General features: G+C 46.5%; 8 protein-coding genes and 1 non-coding gene across 9 annotated transcripts; 7 read left to right on the top strand and 2 right to left on the bottom strand.

Annotated features, from left to right (window-relative positions):
• The first annotated feature begins 2025 nt into the window (after positions 1–2025).
• Positions 2026–3760, top strand: EJ05DRAFT_515169 (putative triacylglycerol lipase). Its single transcript, XM_033748583.1, has 9 exons — positions 2026–2293; positions 2341–2348; positions 2407–2639; positions 2688–2697; positions 2806–2932; positions 2981–3275; positions 3327–3449; positions 3515–3549; positions 3607–3760. The coding sequence occupies exons 1-9, from the start codon at positions 2125–2127 to the stop codon at positions 3630–3632; spliced, it is 1026 nt and encodes a 341-aa protein (XP_033595632.1). The 5' UTR covers positions 2026–2124; the 3' UTR covers positions 3633–3760.
• Positions 3761–4099: 339 nt separating this feature from the next.
• EJ05DRAFT_523333 (uncharacterized protein) lies at positions 4100–6024 on the top strand (the record flags this gene model as incomplete). Its single annotated transcript, XM_033748799.1, has 4 exons — positions 4100–4306; positions 4378–4488; positions 4546–4758; positions 4811–6024. The coding sequence occupies 4 exons, from the start codon at positions 4100–4102 to the stop codon at positions 5771–5773; spliced, it is 1494 nt and encodes a 497-aa protein (XP_033595631.1). The 3' UTR covers positions 5774–6024.
• A 251-nt stretch (positions 6025–6275) lies between these two features.
• On the top strand, positions 6276–8196 carry EJ05DRAFT_505368 (uncharacterized protein; the record flags this gene model as incomplete). The annotated part of the gene is made up of 2 exons (XM_033747698.1): positions 6276–7640; positions 7702–8196. 2 exons carry the CDS (start codon positions 6276–6278, stop codon positions 8194–8196), a joined length of 1860 nt encoding a protein of 619 aa, XP_033595630.1.
• Positions 8197–8834: 638 nt separating this feature from the next.
• EJ05DRAFT_227941 (acetyl-CoA synthetase-like protein) lies at positions 8835–11166 on the bottom strand. The gene is made up of 4 exons (XM_033739955.1): positions 11011–11166; positions 9800–10954; positions 9653–9734; positions 8835–9602 (listed from the first exon to the last, which is right to left on the bottom strand). Exons 1-4 carry the CDS (start codon positions 11068–11070, stop codon positions 9145–9147), a joined length of 1755 nt encoding a protein of 584 aa, XP_033595629.1. The 5' UTR covers positions 11071–11166; the 3' UTR covers positions 8835–9144.
• A 104-nt stretch (positions 11167–11270) lies between these two features.
• On the bottom strand, positions 11271–13827 carry EJ05DRAFT_533765 (Noc2-domain-containing protein). Its single transcript, XM_033749140.1, has 3 exons — positions 13024–13827; positions 12883–12973; positions 11271–12835 (listed from the first exon to the last, which is right to left on the bottom strand). Exons 1-3 carry the CDS (start codon positions 13781–13783, stop codon positions 11434–11436), a joined length of 2253 nt encoding a protein of 750 aa, XP_033595628.1. The 5' UTR covers positions 13784–13827; the 3' UTR covers positions 11271–11433.
• A 116-nt stretch (positions 13828–13943) lies between these two features.
• On the top strand, positions 13944–14902 carry EJ05DRAFT_227805 (ESCRT-1 complex, Vps28 subunit). Its single transcript, XM_033739954.1, has 3 exons — positions 13944–14077; positions 14131–14367; positions 14418–14902. The coding sequence occupies exons 1-3, from the start codon at positions 13988–13990 to the stop codon at positions 14808–14810; spliced, it is 720 nt and encodes a 239-aa protein (XP_033595627.1). The 5' UTR covers positions 13944–13987; the 3' UTR covers positions 14811–14902.
• Positions 14903–14994: 92 nt separating this feature from the next.
• On the top strand, positions 14995–16138 carry EJ05DRAFT_505364 (uncharacterized protein; the record flags this gene model as incomplete). Its single annotated transcript, XM_033747697.1, has 2 exons — positions 14995–15037; positions 15087–16138. 2 exons carry the CDS (start codon positions 14995–14997, stop codon positions 16136–16138), a joined length of 1095 nt encoding a protein of 364 aa, XP_033595626.1.
• Positions 16139–16435: 297 nt separating this feature from the next.
• EJ05DRAFT_t76 lies at positions 16436–16519 on the top strand. The gene has a single exon. It is a non-coding gene; the product is annotated as a tRNA-Pro (tRNA).
• A 1496-nt stretch (positions 16520–18015) lies between these two features.
• On the top strand, positions 18016–18661 carry EJ05DRAFT_480679 (uncharacterized protein). The gene has a single exon (XM_033744909.1). It carries the CDS (start codon positions 18110–18112, stop codon positions 18497–18499), a length of 390 nt encoding a protein of 129 aa, XP_033595625.1. The 5' UTR covers positions 18016–18109; the 3' UTR covers positions 18500–18661.
• Positions 18662–18977: the final 316 nt, after the last annotated feature.

Genomic DNA, 18977 nt, shown 5'->3' with positions numbered 1-18977 from the left:
GAGAACTAATAAGAAGTCGTGCGTTTAAAGAGAACTTATAATACCTAGGAGAGATACTTGTGAGTTCGTCGCGACTACTATACTAGGAACACAGCCATTTATAAAAGGGACATACGTAGCGATGGCTCACCACACTAGTTAGATATATAAATATAACCGACCGGATACATAGATAGAAAATAGTATACTTTATAACTAATTTAACTTAACGTGTTAATGATCTTAATACTTAGTATTTTAACGACTTTTTATTAGCTTTTTAGAGATTTTATTAGAGTCTTCTATATTATCTCTAGCGTTATTCTTATCTTTATCCTTATCTTCTTCTTCTTTATCTTCTTTAATAGAAGATACTTTTCTTTTTAAATTTTTTAAGCTTTTCTTAGCTAGTACTACTTTATATATCGGAGCTACCTTTTTAGCTTTTATAGTAGAAGAGCGGCGTTTCTTTAATTTTTTCAAAACTTTTACCACTAGTTCTACGTCTTTATCTTCTTTATTATCCTTAATATTAATAGTTACTTTTCTCTTTTTCAACGAGACTTTAGCTAGTAGTTCTAGTTTCTTATCTTCTATGTTATTATCTTTATAATCTTTAATTTCTATAATAGAAGGTGCCTTTTTTTTAGTTTTACTAAGCTTATTTTAGTTAAGCTTAGTTTTACTAAGCTTTTAGCCGTAGTTTATATATAACTTTTAGATACTATCTTTAACTTTTTAGTATTAATAATAATAGAAAGCGCTTTTATTATCTTTTTTAGCTTTTTAGAGACTAGTACTAGCTCTTCTTCTTTAGCTTCTTCCTCTTTAGTCTCTTCTTCTTTAGCCTCTTCTTCTTTACTATCTCTCTTATTTACTATAGAAGAAGAAGGAGTCTTCTTTAGTTTTTCCGTAGCTTTATAGTCTATTTCTATAGCTAATTTTAATATTATAGTTTTAGTTTTTATAGAATTTATAAGAGGAGGAGATATATTACTTGTTATTTTTGCGATTTTAGAAACGGCTACTTTTATAGAATTTCTAAGAGAAGGAGTTATAATATCTTTTATTTCTATAATCTAAGTAAGTTCTTCTAGTACTATATTCTCTAAAGCTAATAGCGGGTAGTTACTACTATTTTTATATATAAATTTAGAAAAAGGTTTGGTAAAATTAAGATTATTAGACTATACTAGTAGATAAGTAGTCTAGTAGATGCTCTATATATATATATTAAAATTATTAGGATTCTTAGGATCTTCTTTATTAGTTAACTTAAATTCTAATAAATTATTCTTGTTTTCTTTTGGCTTTTTTACTAAAATACTATTTTAAACTCTTATTACGTGACTTTAATAAATATATAGATTTTTATTTTCTTTCTATTATATAATCTATTTTACTTTTACTTCCTAGTCTAATTATTAGCTTCTCTAAGCTTATATCTTAAATAGCTTAGAATTACTAGGATTTTTAATATCTATAGTAGAGTTAGAATAAGAAGGTAGTTTTAATAATATACTACTAGAGATATATTAGCTTAATTATTAGAAAAATTAAGAAAAGTAGAGATATATCTAGAAGGAAAATTCTAAAGATATAGTGTTTTTTAAGACGTCGCGTTTAGAAAATATATAAAAATAAGTTATATTTTATATATACTTATAAAGTATAGATAGCTTAAGATTAAATATATAAGTTCTTAAGGTAAAGTTAAGATAAGGTTTTAAGTAAGGTTTTAAGTAAGGATTTACTTACTTTTTTAAGCCCTTAGATACTATTTTAGCTATAAATAGTAATACTTAGTAGTAAATACTATTAATTATAAGCTATATAGGGCTATATAAGGGCGGAGATAAGCGTAGCGTTAATATAGAGGTAAGGTATAGAGATAAGGAAGTAAGTTTAAGGTTAAGGTTTAAAATATAGACGCGTGTGGCGGTAAAACGTCGGTAATACCGCACTAGCGTGTTTTTTGTCTGTGGCTGGACGGTTACCTTGGCCTCAGAAGTCGGAAGCTGCCAGCGGCTGATGGGAGGTTGACGTCACCGAATGCCGTGCGCGCCTCCACAGTTTTTTTCCAGTTGCGACTATTACGCGTCCCTATACCAAACACGGATATGGAAGTAGGATATTGATCAAATAATGCTACTCGTCCAGCGTGCGCCATGTCGCATTGCTCTGTCAAAGAAGCCCTTGGGTTCATTGCTCAGGTCACAATATAGCAGCAGTGCCGCAGGCACGTCCGACCCACGTCTAGGGGACTTAGGCAAAGTAATCCAAGACGAGTATGCGCAAATTCGAGAGAAGTATCGTAAGTTTTTGCGGTATCAATGAAATACACAGTCTGACATGTTGCAGAAAAACCAGTTAGTCAGCTCTTCATGGAACTTTGTACGAATCACCATGGACTCACGATACTTGTAGAAGTATCCAATCGTGCTAGCTCATGGCCTCCTTGGCTTCGATGAATTACATCTTGCTGGTCGATCACTTCCAGGAGTACAATACTGGCGAGGTATAAGAGAGGCTTTCAAAGTTAACGGTATAGAGGTCATGTCAGCGACAGCACCTGCGGCTGGATCCATTGAAGAAAGAGCAGCAAAGCTTGGAGAAAGCATACACAGGCTTGCGAGGGGCAAAAGCGTGAACATCATAGCGTAGGACATAAATATACCATAGATAGTGTCAAGGCTGACTGTAATCAGGCATAGCATGGTAAATTGAATTTGAGGATACCGACTGAACGACTTCGCTAACCAGTCGACAGGGGTATTGACAACTACTCGACCTTTTCACTTGGACCTTGACTGAACGCTCGTATAGTGGACTCGATGCAAGATATATGATCAGCCGCCTGAAGCCTTATATGTGGACGTACGTTCTTTGACCACGATAGCTACGCCCCATCGGGGATCTGCTTTTGCAGACTATATGTTCAAGCAGATTGGCCGTAAGACCTTCTCCTGAGCATCAGACATGGTAACTAAGTGACAGGTAGCCATAAACATTCCGAAGCTCTATAACATCCTCGAGAGCTTTGGTCTCGAGACAGGCGCCTTCTCTCAACTTACAATGGAGTATATGCGTAATGACTTCAATCCCAAAACACCAGATGTCGAGGGCATCCGGTTTGTTCTAAGTCTTCGACATTATGTACGCGGCTCAATAGCACTCACCCTTGCCAGGTATTTTTCTTATGGTGCGTCCTTGGAACCGACCTTCTGGTCTGTCTTCCGCCCATCATTCAACATCATAAAGGAAGCGGAAAATGCTCCAAATGATGGTCTTGTGAGGTATTCTTCATGATCAACCATGCTTGAACTTGAAACTAAGCATAACACCAGCGTTCCCAGTAGTCAGTGGGGTGAGTATAGGGGCACTCTAGTAGGAGTGAGCCACTTAGATCTAATCAACTGGACCAACCGCCTGAAATGGTTTTTCTGGGAACTGACTGGCAGTAAACGAAAGTAAGCTTAACGCAAACGGGACGTGAAACGCCAGAACTTCCACAAGATGACTGACATAGCCACAGTTTCAACGCTATTGCTTTCTATCTTGCTATCACAGGTACACCGATCTCCAGTTAACAAGCGATAAGATTCTCAGTGTTAACACTCGTTATAGATATGTTAGCAAAGGAGGGACTGTAGATGCGACCTGATGTAGATATGGCCGATAAATATTCAATAGTGCAACAGAATTATTTGCATATACCGAAGATAAGGACTTGTAAGAATCTCTGCTACATCAGATAGGAGACTATACACCGATGCTACGCACACTTTTCTGTTTGTTGGTCCATGGGCGGAGTCCTGCAATACTAGGCCAGCTGAGACGCTCCAGGAGGGGCTGAGGCAACCGTTTTGCTGCCGGACCGCACCGCAAAAACCATCGGGCCAGCCATGTTTTCTCACCACAGTTGACGCGGCCTCGGGCTGTGTGAAAGATTACCGCATTCACAACCACAATCAGCCTTCATTTATATCAGTTCCTACAAGTCATAGGAACTCCTGAATCGCGCTCCACCGAGTATATCATCCCTTGGTCATCTCATTCATACCATGCGATCTGCCCCACCTGTCGTCATCGGTTCCTTGTCGCGTAATCCAACCTGAAAATGATCGTGTCCGTCTACCTCGAAAAGCAGAATCCGCTGTATACGAACCTGGATGTAGTAAAGGGCAAGGTCATATTGAAAGTACCCACTAGTACAAGTGTGAGCCAGGTCGTTGTGAAGCTCGAGAGCGAGTGTAAGACGCGCCTAACGGCACCGAACCTGCCTGGCAGGTCGGAGCGTCAGAGAGTAGTCCTGGAAGTTCACAAAGTCAGTCATGCGATCGCTCCCTGTTTCTTGCACGTACCATGCACTGTCTGCGGTATTAATAGATTCGACAGTTACTATACAAGACTCTGACGGTATGGCCACCGCAGCACATGCACGGCCAGGTAACGAAGAATTCCTTTACGCTCAATGCTGGCCAATATGACTGGCCTTTCGAGTTCAAGGTAGGTCGAAGTCTACATCGAGTACGTCGGAGTACCACAGTGCTGATTTGCCTCCAGATACCTCTCAATAACCAATGTTGGCAGCAAACTGGCTATCAACCTGCGGTGACCTTCGGTGGACTGCAGATGGAGATCGCAAAACCTCCCACACAACACACCAAACAGACGCTACCTCCTACCTTGAATGGCTTCCCCGGCGAAGCGGAGATCAGATATTTCGTGAAAGTGACTGTCGCGAGACCACAATTCTACAAAGAAAATTTGAGAGCAGTATGTTACGGGCTGTCTTAGATAACAAATCTCACATTGACCTCTCCTGCAGTGGGCCCATTTCAACTTTCTACCAATAGAGCCACCACCCGGTTGCAGAGATGGCGAGGCATATGCAAGGAGGCAGCATCAGTTCCTTCCAGAGACAGGCCCGGAAAGAAAGAAGAGCATATTCGGAGCACTGTCTAAGTCGTCTTCATCGGGGCCCGGAAGTCCTCCTGTCGGCTCTCTTGGTCCGCCGCCACGCTTCGCAGTAGACGTGCGCCTCCCGAATCCTGCAACACTCACCTGCAATGATGAGTTGCCACTCCGTATATTGCTGAAGCAGCTCAGCGAACGGACCGCAAATGTATATCTGCAAATGCTCCAGATTGAGCTGATAGGTTACACAAAGGTACGAGCACACGAGTTCTCGCGCACCGAATCGAATAGCTGGATTGTCGTCAGCCTTAGCAATATGGCGATACCGATCGGGTCACCCAGCGATGCTGTCGATACGGAAACTGCCATCAATCCAGAGTACTGGATGGGCAACCCTTTACCAAACACAGTGGCCCCCTCGTTCGAAACTTGTAGTATCTCGAGGCATTACGAGCTTGAAGTTCGAGTTGGTCTTGGTTACGGAACTTATCAGCATGGTAAAGACCAACTAGTTGTCCTTCCATTGCGACTGCCCGTGAGAGTCTTATCTGGTATTAAGCCACCTGGGGAACTCTTAAAGGCCATGGAAGCGGATACAGTGCCCGGAACTGGATTAAAGCCCCCTCTGGTCGTAACTCCTGGGCCATCTGCTCCTGGGCCTTCTCATCTTAATACACCAGTAAGTCCATCTGGTCCACCACCACCTCAGGGTCAAGTGTACCAGCAGCCTAGCGCGGAGTACGAGGACGCTCCTCCGAGTTACGAAGACGCGGTTGGTCAAAACCTTCCGCCCATCGATGGCCCCAGGAGAGCATATGCTCCTCCTCCTTTTCCAGAAGGAGAGCCTCGCTTCGAAGGCGATAGGAAAAGTTAACAATGTACTTTCGATTCGACATGACCAGAGCCAATCAATACACCGCTGCGATGCTAGCGTAATTAACACTGTCCTATGTCAATATCGCTTCGAATACTTCACCAGTCACCATTGATGAACTTGTCCCTGTCGTCGTGTCTTCACTCTGAACGTTGCCAGAAGGACAGCAAGGCCTTGTTCTCAAATCAACTTGAGTGACACAAGTCTGAAAGCGTCGAGATGTCGTTCCACACACTTCAGACTGGACAAGATCACAACACCGCAACTGCGATTATCTTTCTTATAAACAGTGTCATAGTGAAATGCTCCTTGTGTGAGATGCATATGCATAGTCAGCATTGTACATTGTGCTCAAAGATTATTAGACACAATCGCCACCCGCCCGCAGGCCTTTACTCGTTTTCAAAGCTCTTAGACCGCTCTTAATGGACTATGCGCCTTATCTATTCGAGTTTCCGCTCGAGAAACACAATCTGCCTTCTACACCTTGTGACGAAGCCCGATGCTCCATTCCAGCCCACGAACGTTTTATCACGGATCAAGGCAGACATTTGACAATCTCAACACCTGGATCAAGGATACCAAGCGAATCGGATACGGTATTCAGACCCACGAACCCTTCATTCAAGATTGGCCCACTATGCCTCCAAATGAAGCAACAGGTCTTCTCAACTTGCTGCAGCAGGAGATAAATAAGAGACTACCTATCGCTGAGAACGATACTGCACCGGTCAACTTCGCTCTATCGCAACAGAACGGTGCTCCGGCACCCCTAAGATTAAGTGATCCCAAGATGCCGACTGTAACGACCGCACTTAGCCCAACATCAAACTCTGATACACAGTCAATGTTTCAAGCCGCAGAAGCACAGCCTGGAGCTGATGAGCATGGCAGGATTGACGCCAGGGCGTCTCCGTCTTCACCGACGTCCGTTTATAGTGTTCCCTTTTTGCTGTGTGCTGACTCTGGCACTGAGTCTGGACCTACATGTCATGAACATCGGGAGGAAACAACGAAAGTTTCTAGGCATGTTAGTTTTACGGATCTGAATATCAATAAGTGCATGCCGCCGAGTACAACTTCAATGACTGAAGACAACGAAGAACATCTCACCGACAAAGCTATTTTACCTCCTCCACAATCTTCAGAGCCGCGTCTGTCGAACCACCCACTACAGCCTGTTCTCGTTAGCATTCGTAACGATGCTAAGAACTCACCTTTGGACAAGCGAAGATTGAACCATAAGACCCTAAGAAGATCAAACTACTTTTGGCACCATCACGCACGAGTTATTGAGCTGCTGGAAGAACGAGCTGAAATTAAAACAAAGTCCAAGCCTATGTCTGCTTACACAGTTCTGAACCTGGCATGGACGATTTTCATTACCGCAGCTATGACTACGAAGAAACCTCCAGCGACTGATGTTAGACGTCTACAAGCTGAAATGAGCAGAAGTTACATGTATTGTATGTGGATGGCAAATATGGATGGCACGGTAGACACCGACGCCCGGCTCGATGTTTCTACATTCTGGTATGCAGTCGGTGAGCCGCTCAGCTCGAGATTCCGACTCGATCTCGGACTTGGGTCATTGGAAGTCTCCATGCCGGGCACGAGTTCAGCTAAGCCTGGAAGCAGAGATGACTTGACGATCGCTCACTCTCATATTTTACACATTCTTAATCTCATTCAACGTGAGTTTACGAATTTTGACGACAGATTTTCACATCGGCGAGGTTCTCATATGTTCTGGGTGTTGTCTATTTGGTATTCCATGCACGACCTCCAGAAGTTTAAACTCGATGGATGGAAACACGAGCCGTTACTTTCAACTCAAGCAGTTAGAACACCAAGCATCGAAGACGCTGTAGCAAAACAAAGAAGACGGTGTAGCAAAACAAAGAAGACGGTGTACTTTTTCGACCGAGGATGCTGAACAGAAGATTGTCAAGCAGACTTCTCGGGTCCTATCAGGAGGTATCTTTGATGAATTTAAAGACTCTTCAACGTACTCTGTCGGTCTCAATGGATTCAAAAGGGGCAAGACAAAGGGCAGACGCTCGAACGTACCCAGCATTACAATCAGTCACCCAGAGACAAATCCTCCGTCAAACTCATATCTCTCAACGATCCCGGATACTCTCCTATCACCACAGAGCAGTAGACGGTCACCGCGTTCGAAAACTGGCGCAGCGCCTCGGAAATCTGGTGGCCGCTATCGCTTAGCCAAACAAAAACCTCTTCCCCCATTACCAAAGAAGGCTCCCGAAGATGGAAAAAGTGGTAATAGCCATAAGCAATCAAAAATCACGCCAAGAAGTTCTTGGGCATTGAAGATATGGGCACTAAAATCACCTCGATCGTCTCGTTCGGTGAAGGAAATCGACAGAAATAACGGCAGCTCCTTCATGATATTGGACTGATTGGTCACGATCTTTGCAGAAGGTGTCATGTTCGGTGGCGGTGCTTGATGTTTCGTCAGTTGCCACAAACGACAAGCAATATATCGGCAAAGTTTGGGGTCAACCTGACGAATATACGATCTCCAGGACTCTCACACTCACTACAGTGAGATCTTGCTGCAGGGCCAATCAGTGAGCGCTCTGTCGAAGAGCTCATTTCGCCGGCTTGTCCCAAGCAGCCTTGGAAGCCTAACGATACTCTTGGACAAATTCATGTCTGCGCCTCGTCTGCTTCGTGAACAGCTCTACCTGGCTGCTATGTCCAAAACAAGGCCTCAATGTTTCTATCTCGGGATAGTCAGATAATCTGATCCGCGTCTTGGGATGCCAGAAGCACGGCAGGCTGATACATGGCTACTCATTGGAATTCAAGGGACAAAGAGACACCTCTCACCGAACCTTCGCTTCAACCCAATGACCCTCTGTACTCATTCATCGCTGTATATCCTTGGCATCCTCAGTCAAAAAAGATGTGCAAATTTCTTGACGTAAAGTTCAGCCAACCATGACTGTCTTACTACGTACACATACATTGTTACTCATTTCGTATCATATCAGAAGTCAGGATTTGGTTTGGGCTACAAAGGTGATGCCATAAACTGGTTTCGTAGCGCGATCTTACTTTAATAGCTAGATAATTTTCTAGGTAGGGTTTGCTTCACGTCGTAACTTGGTTTGAAAATGCTGAAGGTACAGTTCACGAGAAAACTCGAGCTATTGCTAGATGCGATGAGATCGGACGCCGTATGCACGAAGTGAAATATCTCGCAAGATCAGACTGTGACATGGCGATCTGTAGAAGCATGGAAAAGGGCAACGGCGACAAAATCGGGTCGCTGGAAGACACTTAAAGCGGCGGCGGAAGTTTCAGTACATTTTCAGCACAGCCAATAGTCCATAAGAGACTAGTCACAATTTCGTCTTTACGTGTCTCCATACTTGTATCTCCTCATGCCTCTCATAGTTTTCTGGAAAATATTGCGGCCCCAGCGTCTTCTTGCCAACCTTCCCGGTCGCAGACTTCGGCAGTTCGCCCTCGACAACTCGTAACAACGTAGGCAACTTGTACCCTGCCAGTCTTGTCTTGAGATCCTCTCGTAATGCATATATCGACAATAAGTGCGGGCCCTCACCATGGGTCTCCCGAAAATTCTGCACCATGCCCTCCTGCCGCAGCGTTATAGCCGCAGCCACTCGTTGACCATACTCTGCATCTGCGACGCCCACGACGGTGACTTCGGAAACGAATGGCAAGGCGAGAATCTCGCGCTCAATGTCCAACGCCGAGATCTTGTAGCCGCCAGACTTTATGATGTCCTGGGACGCGCGGCCGAGGATGAAGTAGAATCTTCCCTCGCGGCGAGCAACTGTGAAAACAAGGTTAGTTGTCATGCGTATGTCAGATGACGCAACTTACTATCGCCAGTCTTGTAGTAGCCGTCATTTTCGTGCGCGTTCCGCGTTGCTTCTGCGTCAAACAAGTACTTGGAAAACATATACTGCGTTGGGAGGGTCACATTAACACACATGCGGCGTTCTTAGGAGTAGAGTAGATTTCACACACCGGGCTTTTGATCAACATTTCTCCCTCGTCGCCCTCCGAAAGCTTGATATCCACGCCCATTACGCGCTCTCCCACCGAGCCATGCGGCACCGCCCCGACGCCCATGCGCACCTTAATCACCGCTCCGATCTCCGTAGCTCCGTACCGCTGAATGATCTTCTGGCCCAGCAGCCGCGTCCAGAAGTCATCCACAGGCCACGGCAATGCAGACGTGCCGCACATCAATGCTGTGAGCTGCCGAGCGCCCTGGACGTATTCAGCGCTATTCGCCTGCTTGCTAAGGGTATTCTGAAAAAAACGCATCATGCGCATGTATATGGTGGGTACGGCGGAGAAATGCGTCAGGCGCATTGCTTGGTCTCTGCTTACGGCCGCGTCGCGAATTCGCGTCCAGAGCCAGGTTTCGTCGAAGGAGCCACTGCGGAACTCAAGCGTGGCGCCGGCCATGAGCGCCGGGAAGAATATGAGGCCGACACCGGTGGCGTGGTGTACGGGAAGGACGTGGAGGAGGACGGAGGCTGCATTCATGGTGAAGTGCTTTACGACGCCGAGGGCGGTGTCGTGCAGGTAGGCGCGACGCATGACGGCGCCCTTGGGAGGGCCTGTGGTACCAGATGTGAAGATGACGAAACCAGCTGCGTTATCATCCAGATAACGGTTGGAGCTGATGTATATGTCCTCGACTTGTAACGGGTTTGTGCCAACACATGGCTCAACAGGGACAGACTTGAAATTCTTTCCCTGTGCTGTGTCCGCGTGTCTCTGATTGAGTAGTTGGCTTACTTCGTTTCCCCTTTGGCGCGTAGCATTCGAGACGATAACGAGTGGACTCTTGCTCTTATGTACAAAGTAGATGGCTTCTTCGACGGGGAGCACAGCAGCTAGGGGTACGGCAGCGGCGCCCAGGGCAATGACGGCGAGCACAGCCACGGCGTATTCGTAACACCCGGGCACGAATATGCAAATGTATACCTCGTCACCTGCATCGAGTGCCCTCAATACGTGCGGAGAAAGCTGATTAAGGAGCCTTTCTCGTAGACTGAGGGCATCGCTGAGTAGATCCAGGTATGACTTCACCGCCCCTGTCCGTAGATCACGTATAGCTGTTTGATTAGTGCCATAGGTTGCTATTCGTAGCAATCGCGTGAAGAATGGCTGAACTAGATTATTAGTTCAGCATCTTCTTGTATTAAGGGGCCACGGAATGATACCGAGCAAGGTAGTATGTTTCTTCCCGAATGTTGGGGAACCATTCCGGTGCGATCATCCATTTCCGGCTGCTTTGAGATTATCTGCTGGATTCTGATTTAAAGGTCGTAAACCCAGTGTATAACAGGAGATACAAGGCCTGGAACTTGGGCAATCACGCCGAGACGTGTGATGCATCCTGAACAATAGACATATCCGATCTTCTGCAGTGAACAGCACTTGTGCGGGGCGCCACTTCCGCTTACGGCACCGGCAATGGTCGGCTCAAAGTACTGGTCTTTTGCGTCTACAAGTAACGGCCTGAGGGCTAGAGAAAGTATTGTTCTATTTGTAGCTTCAACTTCCACAGAATCTGGCCTGTGCCATCTGTGTAATCGAATAGGGCATGGAAGGACCGTCCACACTTTCGTCCTAGTGTCTCAGTTTCAATCATCCTCATCACTATTCTTTCCCTGCTCAGCCACCTCTTCATCACTGTCGTCGTCACCATTGATCTCGACACCGTCAGCTTCTTCTTGATCCTCCATATTCGTCTTCGCCTTCCTATCGTTTTCTGCATCTCTTCGTGCTTGCTCGATTATCTTTTGCTTCTCTTCCCTTTGTTTCCTCTGTGTCACAACGTAAGCGCCCAAGGGACTCTTATCGAACTCGCACTCTTTCAAGAATCCGTCAACTCCAGCACGATTTTCAGGCGCAAATTCGACCTTTGCTCGCTTCTCCTCAATCCATTTTGAGTTTGCTTCAAGCTTTTGTACAAGTAACGAAATTCCCCCATTGACCTTACCGTTCTTATTACCACTAGCTTTAGAGCCCGTCTCTTTCAGCCAGCGCTTCAACATGACTATAACTGGCAAGGCTAATTCCGGAAAGGCGATGGACCTCGCCCATTGCACGAGAAATTCGGAGAAGAGTTCCACTACTTGCTCGCCGACACCCTCCTGGTAAATGCGGGTCCTCAGATACGACGCCGGGGTACGTATATTTATGCTGAAATCCAGTGCTTTGAGCGTACTAGGCTTCGGAGCCTTTCGCATCTCTGCGCTGTTCAGGACCTCGTATAATGAAGCAGCGAGGGGGATGTATGTTCCCGTTGTGCGAGTGATACGCAACAAGGATCGTATGAGTTGAAAGCGAAGGGGGAAATATTGCGATGTTGGGATCAATCTAAGGGCACCAAGCGTGACTTGCACGACAGGATATATCAGGGGCCGTAGGGGAGACTCTTTCCCAGACATAGCCTCGCGCAGGTTGTCGCAGAATAGGGATATGACACGTGACCAGAAGTCCAAAGAGTGAACGTATTGCCAGTTATAGACTTTCTTGTACGACTCGTTCTCCTTTTTGGTGATACTAGAGCGAAGGTGTATCGCAAGCTGTCGAATGAAGGTAAAACCTGTAGTGTAGCCCACCCCGGCGTCTATTCCCCAGAGCTCAGCGGCAGAATTCTTCATCAGGTTGACACCCTGTATGGTGTGTATCGTGGTGTTACGACTGCCTTTGACGAGACCCTGGTAGGTTGCGCGAAGGACAGACTCCCGAATGCCTGTATCGCCGATTACAGTGTACTTTCGTAGGACTAGGAACGCTGCAATGCGCGCAGCCTCGCTGTTAGAAGCATCAGACCAAATTTCGACAATAGATTTTACGAGATCCTTGACTAGCTTCTTGTGTGTCAGGGTATACGGCGCGACATTTTGCACAGCTGTGAGGGTGACTCTGAGGGTAGCATCATCAGATAAGTCTTCCAGAAGCTGTTGAATCGAGTTGACAAAAGTCTTTATGATAGGCGAGACTGTCTTGAACTTCTTCGACTCCGTTGATAATTGACTGTCTCCATTAGTCCTTAAACCGCCGTCCCGGGATGTAGATCTCACATTCTACCATCGGACCTCTCCTTGTATGGTACTTGATGTTGAAGTAGCGTTGGTATATTTTTAAGAGCCGTCATGATAAGCGCATGGTATGCTGTAAGTTATGAGCGGAGCGCTTGATGTAGACATTATCAAGCGACTGACCTTCAGAATCCGATATGGTGTATTTGAATTTTCCAGAATCTTCATCGTCTATACGTGTAGCAGCCCTAAACGCAGTAACGACCTCTCTTGCAGTTCGCAACGAATTTGACTCTAACATAGACTTGGTCCACTGTTTCACCTGAGGTATTTTGACCTCTTTTGCCATCTCCTTATCTTCGTCCTCGCTTGAGTCTTCCTCGGCCTTCTTTAATGCCGATTTCTTCTTCGTCTGGTTGCCACTATCGTCTGCTTCACTGTCGCTGAAGACAAGACCATCCATTTCCGCGTCCTCATCAAAGTCAAGCAACTTGGGCGCCTCGTCTTGCAAATTCTTGAAAAACTCTGGTTGATTCTTGGCAAGCATTGAAAGCTGCTCTTGGTGAGTCAAGCCGTCGTCCGAATCTGACTCGGTGTCGACTGGAACTTCCACTCTCTCGGTATCTTCATGGTTCTTGGTAGACACTGACTCATCCTCCGGTGGCATTGTACGTTTTCGTTTGCGATTCTTCGGGTCTTGTGGTATTTCGAAACCTCCAGCGAAGAAGTCGTCCACACTCATAGAGTTAAGCGCATCGTCATTAGGTTTGCTGCGCTTCTTCTCGGCGTCGTTGCCATCTGTTTCTCCGTCCTCTCGAGCTCTCTCCTTCCTTTTGGCATTCTTCTGTTCACGTTGTTTGATTTTCTTGAATTCTTTTCGGCGTTTGAGAACATCACCAAGGCGATTCTTCTCGAATTTCTTTGTCGCTTTTGACTGGGGCATCTTTGAAGCGTATCGCGTCGCCGTTGGCGAGATGTTGGTTGCGGCTGGTGTTGGGAAAAATCTGAGAGCTACCAGTTCTTGAAAATTAAGTGGGTCATTTAGTGGCACAGCACCCTAGGCTCAAACTATCCACGTGCTGTGCTCAGCAAGCTTAAATACTATCAGAGCTAGGAATTAGAGATTCTACTTACCAACAGCGACATTATGTATCACCAGCGCCAACTGCCATATGCGCCGACTCCCTATAGCTACACTCCAATATCTAATCTTTCGGCGACGATAAGCCTTGATGAGGTTAGTGTAGATCGTGTGAGTCTGGCCGCGCATTGTAGCTCACATTCAAGCAGGAAGTTAAGCTGTCCACGACGAACGCTGAGCGTGACCTTTACGAATCGCTGGCGGAGCTTTATAGTATCATTGTTACCTTGGATGCAGTCGAGAAAGCTTACCTTCGAGATTCGATGAAGGAAGTGGAATACACAGATACCTGCAGCCGCCTCTTAAAGCAGTACAAGTCTGTTTTGAATAATGACACAGTTGCAAAAGCCTTCGTGGATATCGAAACATTCACAAGAGAATGGGATGTATGTATACTTGGACCAGACACGATGATTGACTTGCTTATATGCCACAGATGGAATGTCCTCGAGCAACCGAACGCATAAGGGTCGGTATCCCTGCGACAGTCGAGGCTTCGTCATATAAATCGACCACCAATAATGGAGGCAATGCAGACGCCGATGTTATCTTGGTGGTCACAGCTACTGAAAACTTCATTACAGTTCTCGATGCCGTCAAGATTGGGATGCTGGAGAAAGACACATTGCATCCACTTCTAGCCGACATTATACAGGCCGTGAACAAGGTTACCGATGAGGAATTTGATAGCAAGTCGAAGATTATTCAGTGGTTGATAACCCTCAACCAAATGAAAGTGTCTGAAAAGTTAACCGAAGACCAAGCTCGGGAGTTCCAATTTGATATTGAACAAGCATACTATGGATTCAAGGATACTCTGAAGAGATGATCCGGATTCGACTACTTCTCCACCATACCACATTACAAATATCACGAGGACTATGACGACACCGCCCGTTCAGGTAGGTATGCGCCAGCGCTAATTAACCTGACGCACGGACGAATACCAAATATTCTACATCGGACACCGCCAGGCTTACAGCATCCAGGCGATGACCACTGCGCCTTGAAATATGGGCCAGGGCAATGTAGCAGACAATGCAGAGCAGTTGCATGGTGTGTCTAGGAGCGCGAAAATCCCTACAATTACGCTAATCCCTATCAGTCTTCGATCTACCGCAACTTTATACAAAACCCTCGGCCGATATCCTCCTCCAAACCCTAGGTCTTCTCACCTCCGCCCCACCATCATGGGAATGCAGTGATTCAGAAGACTATTCAGACGACTATGTAATCTCGACGCGACGACGCCGGTCCATCGTCTCCGGGCAGCCTGTACCGAGCATGTCTGTCAGCAACGATGGTGTACCCAGATACCTGACCGGCATAATCTCAAGCAACTTGGATTGGATACTCGACGAGAAAGCGAAAGAGCTCATTTGGGAGCAAGCAAGTCTCAGGCTCAGTGAACGATCAGGTCGAAGTGCTATGCCCGCCATGACCAGGAAGTTTCGAATCCCATCAGTAGAACACAGCACTGAGATTGCCATCCATGAGCCGGCGCTGACTGCAGACAATCTCGGACTCAAGACATGGGCTTCGTCATACCAGCTTGCTCGTCGACTTCGGCGAATCGCTATACCATCGGAGCTCCATGGATCATGGGCATTAGAACTCGGCGCAGGTACAGGACTCGTTGGAATTAGTGCTAGCGCTACTTTAGGTTGGCGAGTTTGTCTTACAGACCTGCCAGATATCGTATCTAATCTTCAACGCAACGTTGATGCCAATGTTAATGCTATCGATGGTTGCCGAGGGCAAGCTTGTGTAGGTGTCTTGGACTGGACAAAACCAGAGACACTTACGTTGCAATGTGTTCATGACGTGAATACCAAAGATGCAGCTGAGCTACCTACCATGCGGTTCGGTGTCGTACTGGTCGCAGATGCCCTATACAGTTCCGATCATCCTCGACTGCTGGTCAACGCAATCATCGCACGACTCCTGCCGGACAAGAATGCGCGTGTCATCGTGGAGCTCCCTCTGCGAGAGGCCTTCTGCGCCGAAAGGGATGAGTTTAAAGAGCGCATGGCTGACATAGAACTTGTCATCATAGATCAAGGGCAAGAAACTGGTTACGATGATTGGGGTTGGACAGGTGACGCGAAGTCTAGAGACGAAGTTCGCTGCTGGTGGTCGATATGGGGGCGTTCATGATAAAGTATCTCGTGGACGAATGCATTCGTCGAACAGAAATGCATAGATGCTAGAACTTAGACAGTAGAAGTATAGAAACATAGCATCAGATAATAGACGACTCTAAGAGATGATAGGTGTATACAGTCTGTCCATTGAGTGTGGCATGTATCATCAATGCTTGGTGGGATACTGGTAACGTACTCATCGCGTAGTATTATCGTGGGTAGTGACCGATGAGGATAACTACAAATATTGGCTAGCATGCAGAGACAAAATGTAATATATTTTAGTTTTGACCGACTTTTTTCATCAATTGGCTTCATGGTCTAGTGGTATGATTCCTGCTTTGGGTTCGCTCAAGCTTGCAGGAGGCCCCGCGTTCGAATCGCGGTGGAGCCCGTCTCTTTTGCATTTTTTTCTCAACCCACTCAATTTGATCTTTTGCCAACCAAGCATACCTTTGAAGCTCTAATTAGTGGACCGCTATCTCCGTCCTCGATCCTGATATGCTCACCCTCGACCGACATGCTCGACATGCTTTCATCACCTGTTCTCGTATGATCGGGATACCTAGTTTGTTCTAGCCCCCAATTCGAGAAATGCACCCGATCGAGCATAGCATACACGCTAGCGGTAAACCCCTGCTCACGACACATGTCAGACTGCAGGATTTACTATTGCTGTTATTATTATCATGATTGCTCCCGCGAAATGCAAATTGATCAAGCTTGATTTTCGGCGCTGTGTGATCTGATCAAAGGCGTTTTGCTACAGGATTCCTTGTTCTTCTAAAAGCGGTGCTGAACTTGTAGATACGTCCTCACGACGCTGATACCGATATGTCACACCGCGGTCTGTCTGGTATAATAGATATAGTAGAGTATGTCTGGGCTTAGCTCCCATATTATTGCTTATACGGCTATCCTTTCAAGCGGCATATGGGGGCGGAATGCTCGATGTGGGTAGCGCACTTAAGCATGCTATTGGCTGCGCTGCGCCGCGAAGTCATCTATGTATATTCGAATGCTTTTCTGTTCTGAACCCACTGTCTAACATACCATTGAAAACCGGTGAGACGCTGATCGTTTCAAACAACCTGAACATCCGCGCATGAATATATACGTGTATTATTCGAGACTAGTGACCCATGGGTTTTCCGGCGCGAGGCGCAAGCAGCCACCATTCACGTATTCATCTTTTGCATCTTAGTGAGCAACATGCAACGACGCACTATCGCATTAGCCCGTTCGTGGAATATACCGACTATAGTCTAGCCGCTATTCAGTGAGTGGAGGCCAGCTACAGCGTTGTGACTAGTTTGGCGCCCGTGTACGACATCTTCCGCAGCGTGCATGGGACATAGAGTGGGCTACTGTGCTGGTTCGAACTAAGCAATCGACGTCTGAAGTGCATGTTTGTGTATTTGGGGGGGGCAGAGTAAGTATTTACGTCAAGAGCGAGCGCATAGTCCAATACTGCGTCATTAGTTTGCTAGCGTTGTGATGTAGAGGTAGTGCATTAAGGTAATATATATATACCTTGTATCGATCCTCGAGTCTTGTGATATAGCTAGGAGGAGCTGGCAGCGAGAATCCTTCACTATCGTTTTGTAGTCCTGCAATTGATACTTTGATACTCGAATTATTTTCCCCTATCGTTATCTCCGTTTCTTCAGTTTTCGCTGCTGTGTCGTTCGAGGCGATGCTCTACCTTCACATGGGCTGTACGGTGCCCATTATGCCGTGGGACTATCCGATCAAGCGAGCACAGGAGGAGCAATATGGTATAAAACGGAGCTTCGTGTCGCAACGCGACGAATGCGAGGACTTGGTACTATTACGGAGTCTGCGATGGATCCCAATCCACCCGGTCGACCCATCCGTAGCGGATGCGCGCCTCGAGGTCTGTGATGCTGCCTTGCAGATTGACAAGGAGATTATTGCTCTACATACTGAACAGATCGCGTAGAAACCAGTCGTCATACCCCGTATGGCGCCAAATGTAGCCACCCAGACTCCTCTGCCGTTCGTTCGTGCCTATAGCTACGTCTTGCGGAATCATGATGTTCATGAGACGGACTTCTTGAGGCTCATCGATCAGCTCAGCATCGTCCAGGCTACACATCCGCCTTCACAGATGGCAGAAGAGGGCGTCATAGCCCTTGGAATGCCGTACCATTGGGCACAGTTTGCTGGTCTAGGTTCACAAATTGGCACTGAGATAGGTGACACTGCTCTCCTTACAGTACGAGGCAGGCGTTTTGTCGATCATGTCAACAAGTCGTTCCTGAGACCGAGGGGTCTGCAGATGAGAATCCTGACCGACGATGATATTGTGAGCATTATTGGTGTTCCAGCAGAACGGGACCCCCTATCGTAGGTATCGCGATACAACCACATGTATCCATGAGGCTGACCGGATCCACCAAATAGACCCATTGACGATGAATCAATTTATAAGTCCTTGCGAGATCGCCGGATGTCTGCACTGGGCGAGTACATTGCTGAATTAACGCTGGAAGTGGCGCCACCAAACCAAGACCGCTCATTGCTGGATGCCATCGCCGCAGAGCGAATTGGATCACACATGATGGAGCAAGAGATGGATCACACTGAAATTGAGACAAAGAATCTCAAGGCTCTTGCTGCGAAGCCCTACAGTCGAAATGACTCAGGCATAGCTGGTGTATACAATGATTCTGGCTCCGACTCTGGCTTTGAATCCTCTGATCAGGACGCTGAATTCGAACCGGACACCATCACAAGTGTCAGCAATATTCGACCAGGGAGTGTTATTCCAGATGTTGAAACAACAGGGGTTCCTGAAACACAGTAGATGGAGGACCCGGAGGCTGTCA

Source organism: Pseudovirgaria hyperparasitica, assembly GCF_010093815.1.
Source record: "Pseudovirgaria hyperparasitica strain CBS 121739 unplaced genomic scaffold EJ05scaffold_22, whole genome shotgun sequence".
Classification (NCBI taxonomy): domain Eukaryota; kingdom Fungi; phylum Ascomycota; class Dothideomycetes; order Acrospermales; family Acrospermaceae; genus Pseudovirgaria; species Pseudovirgaria hyperparasitica.
Note: the sequence above shows the minus strand (reverse complement) of the source record. Positions and strands in the feature narration are given on the sequence as shown.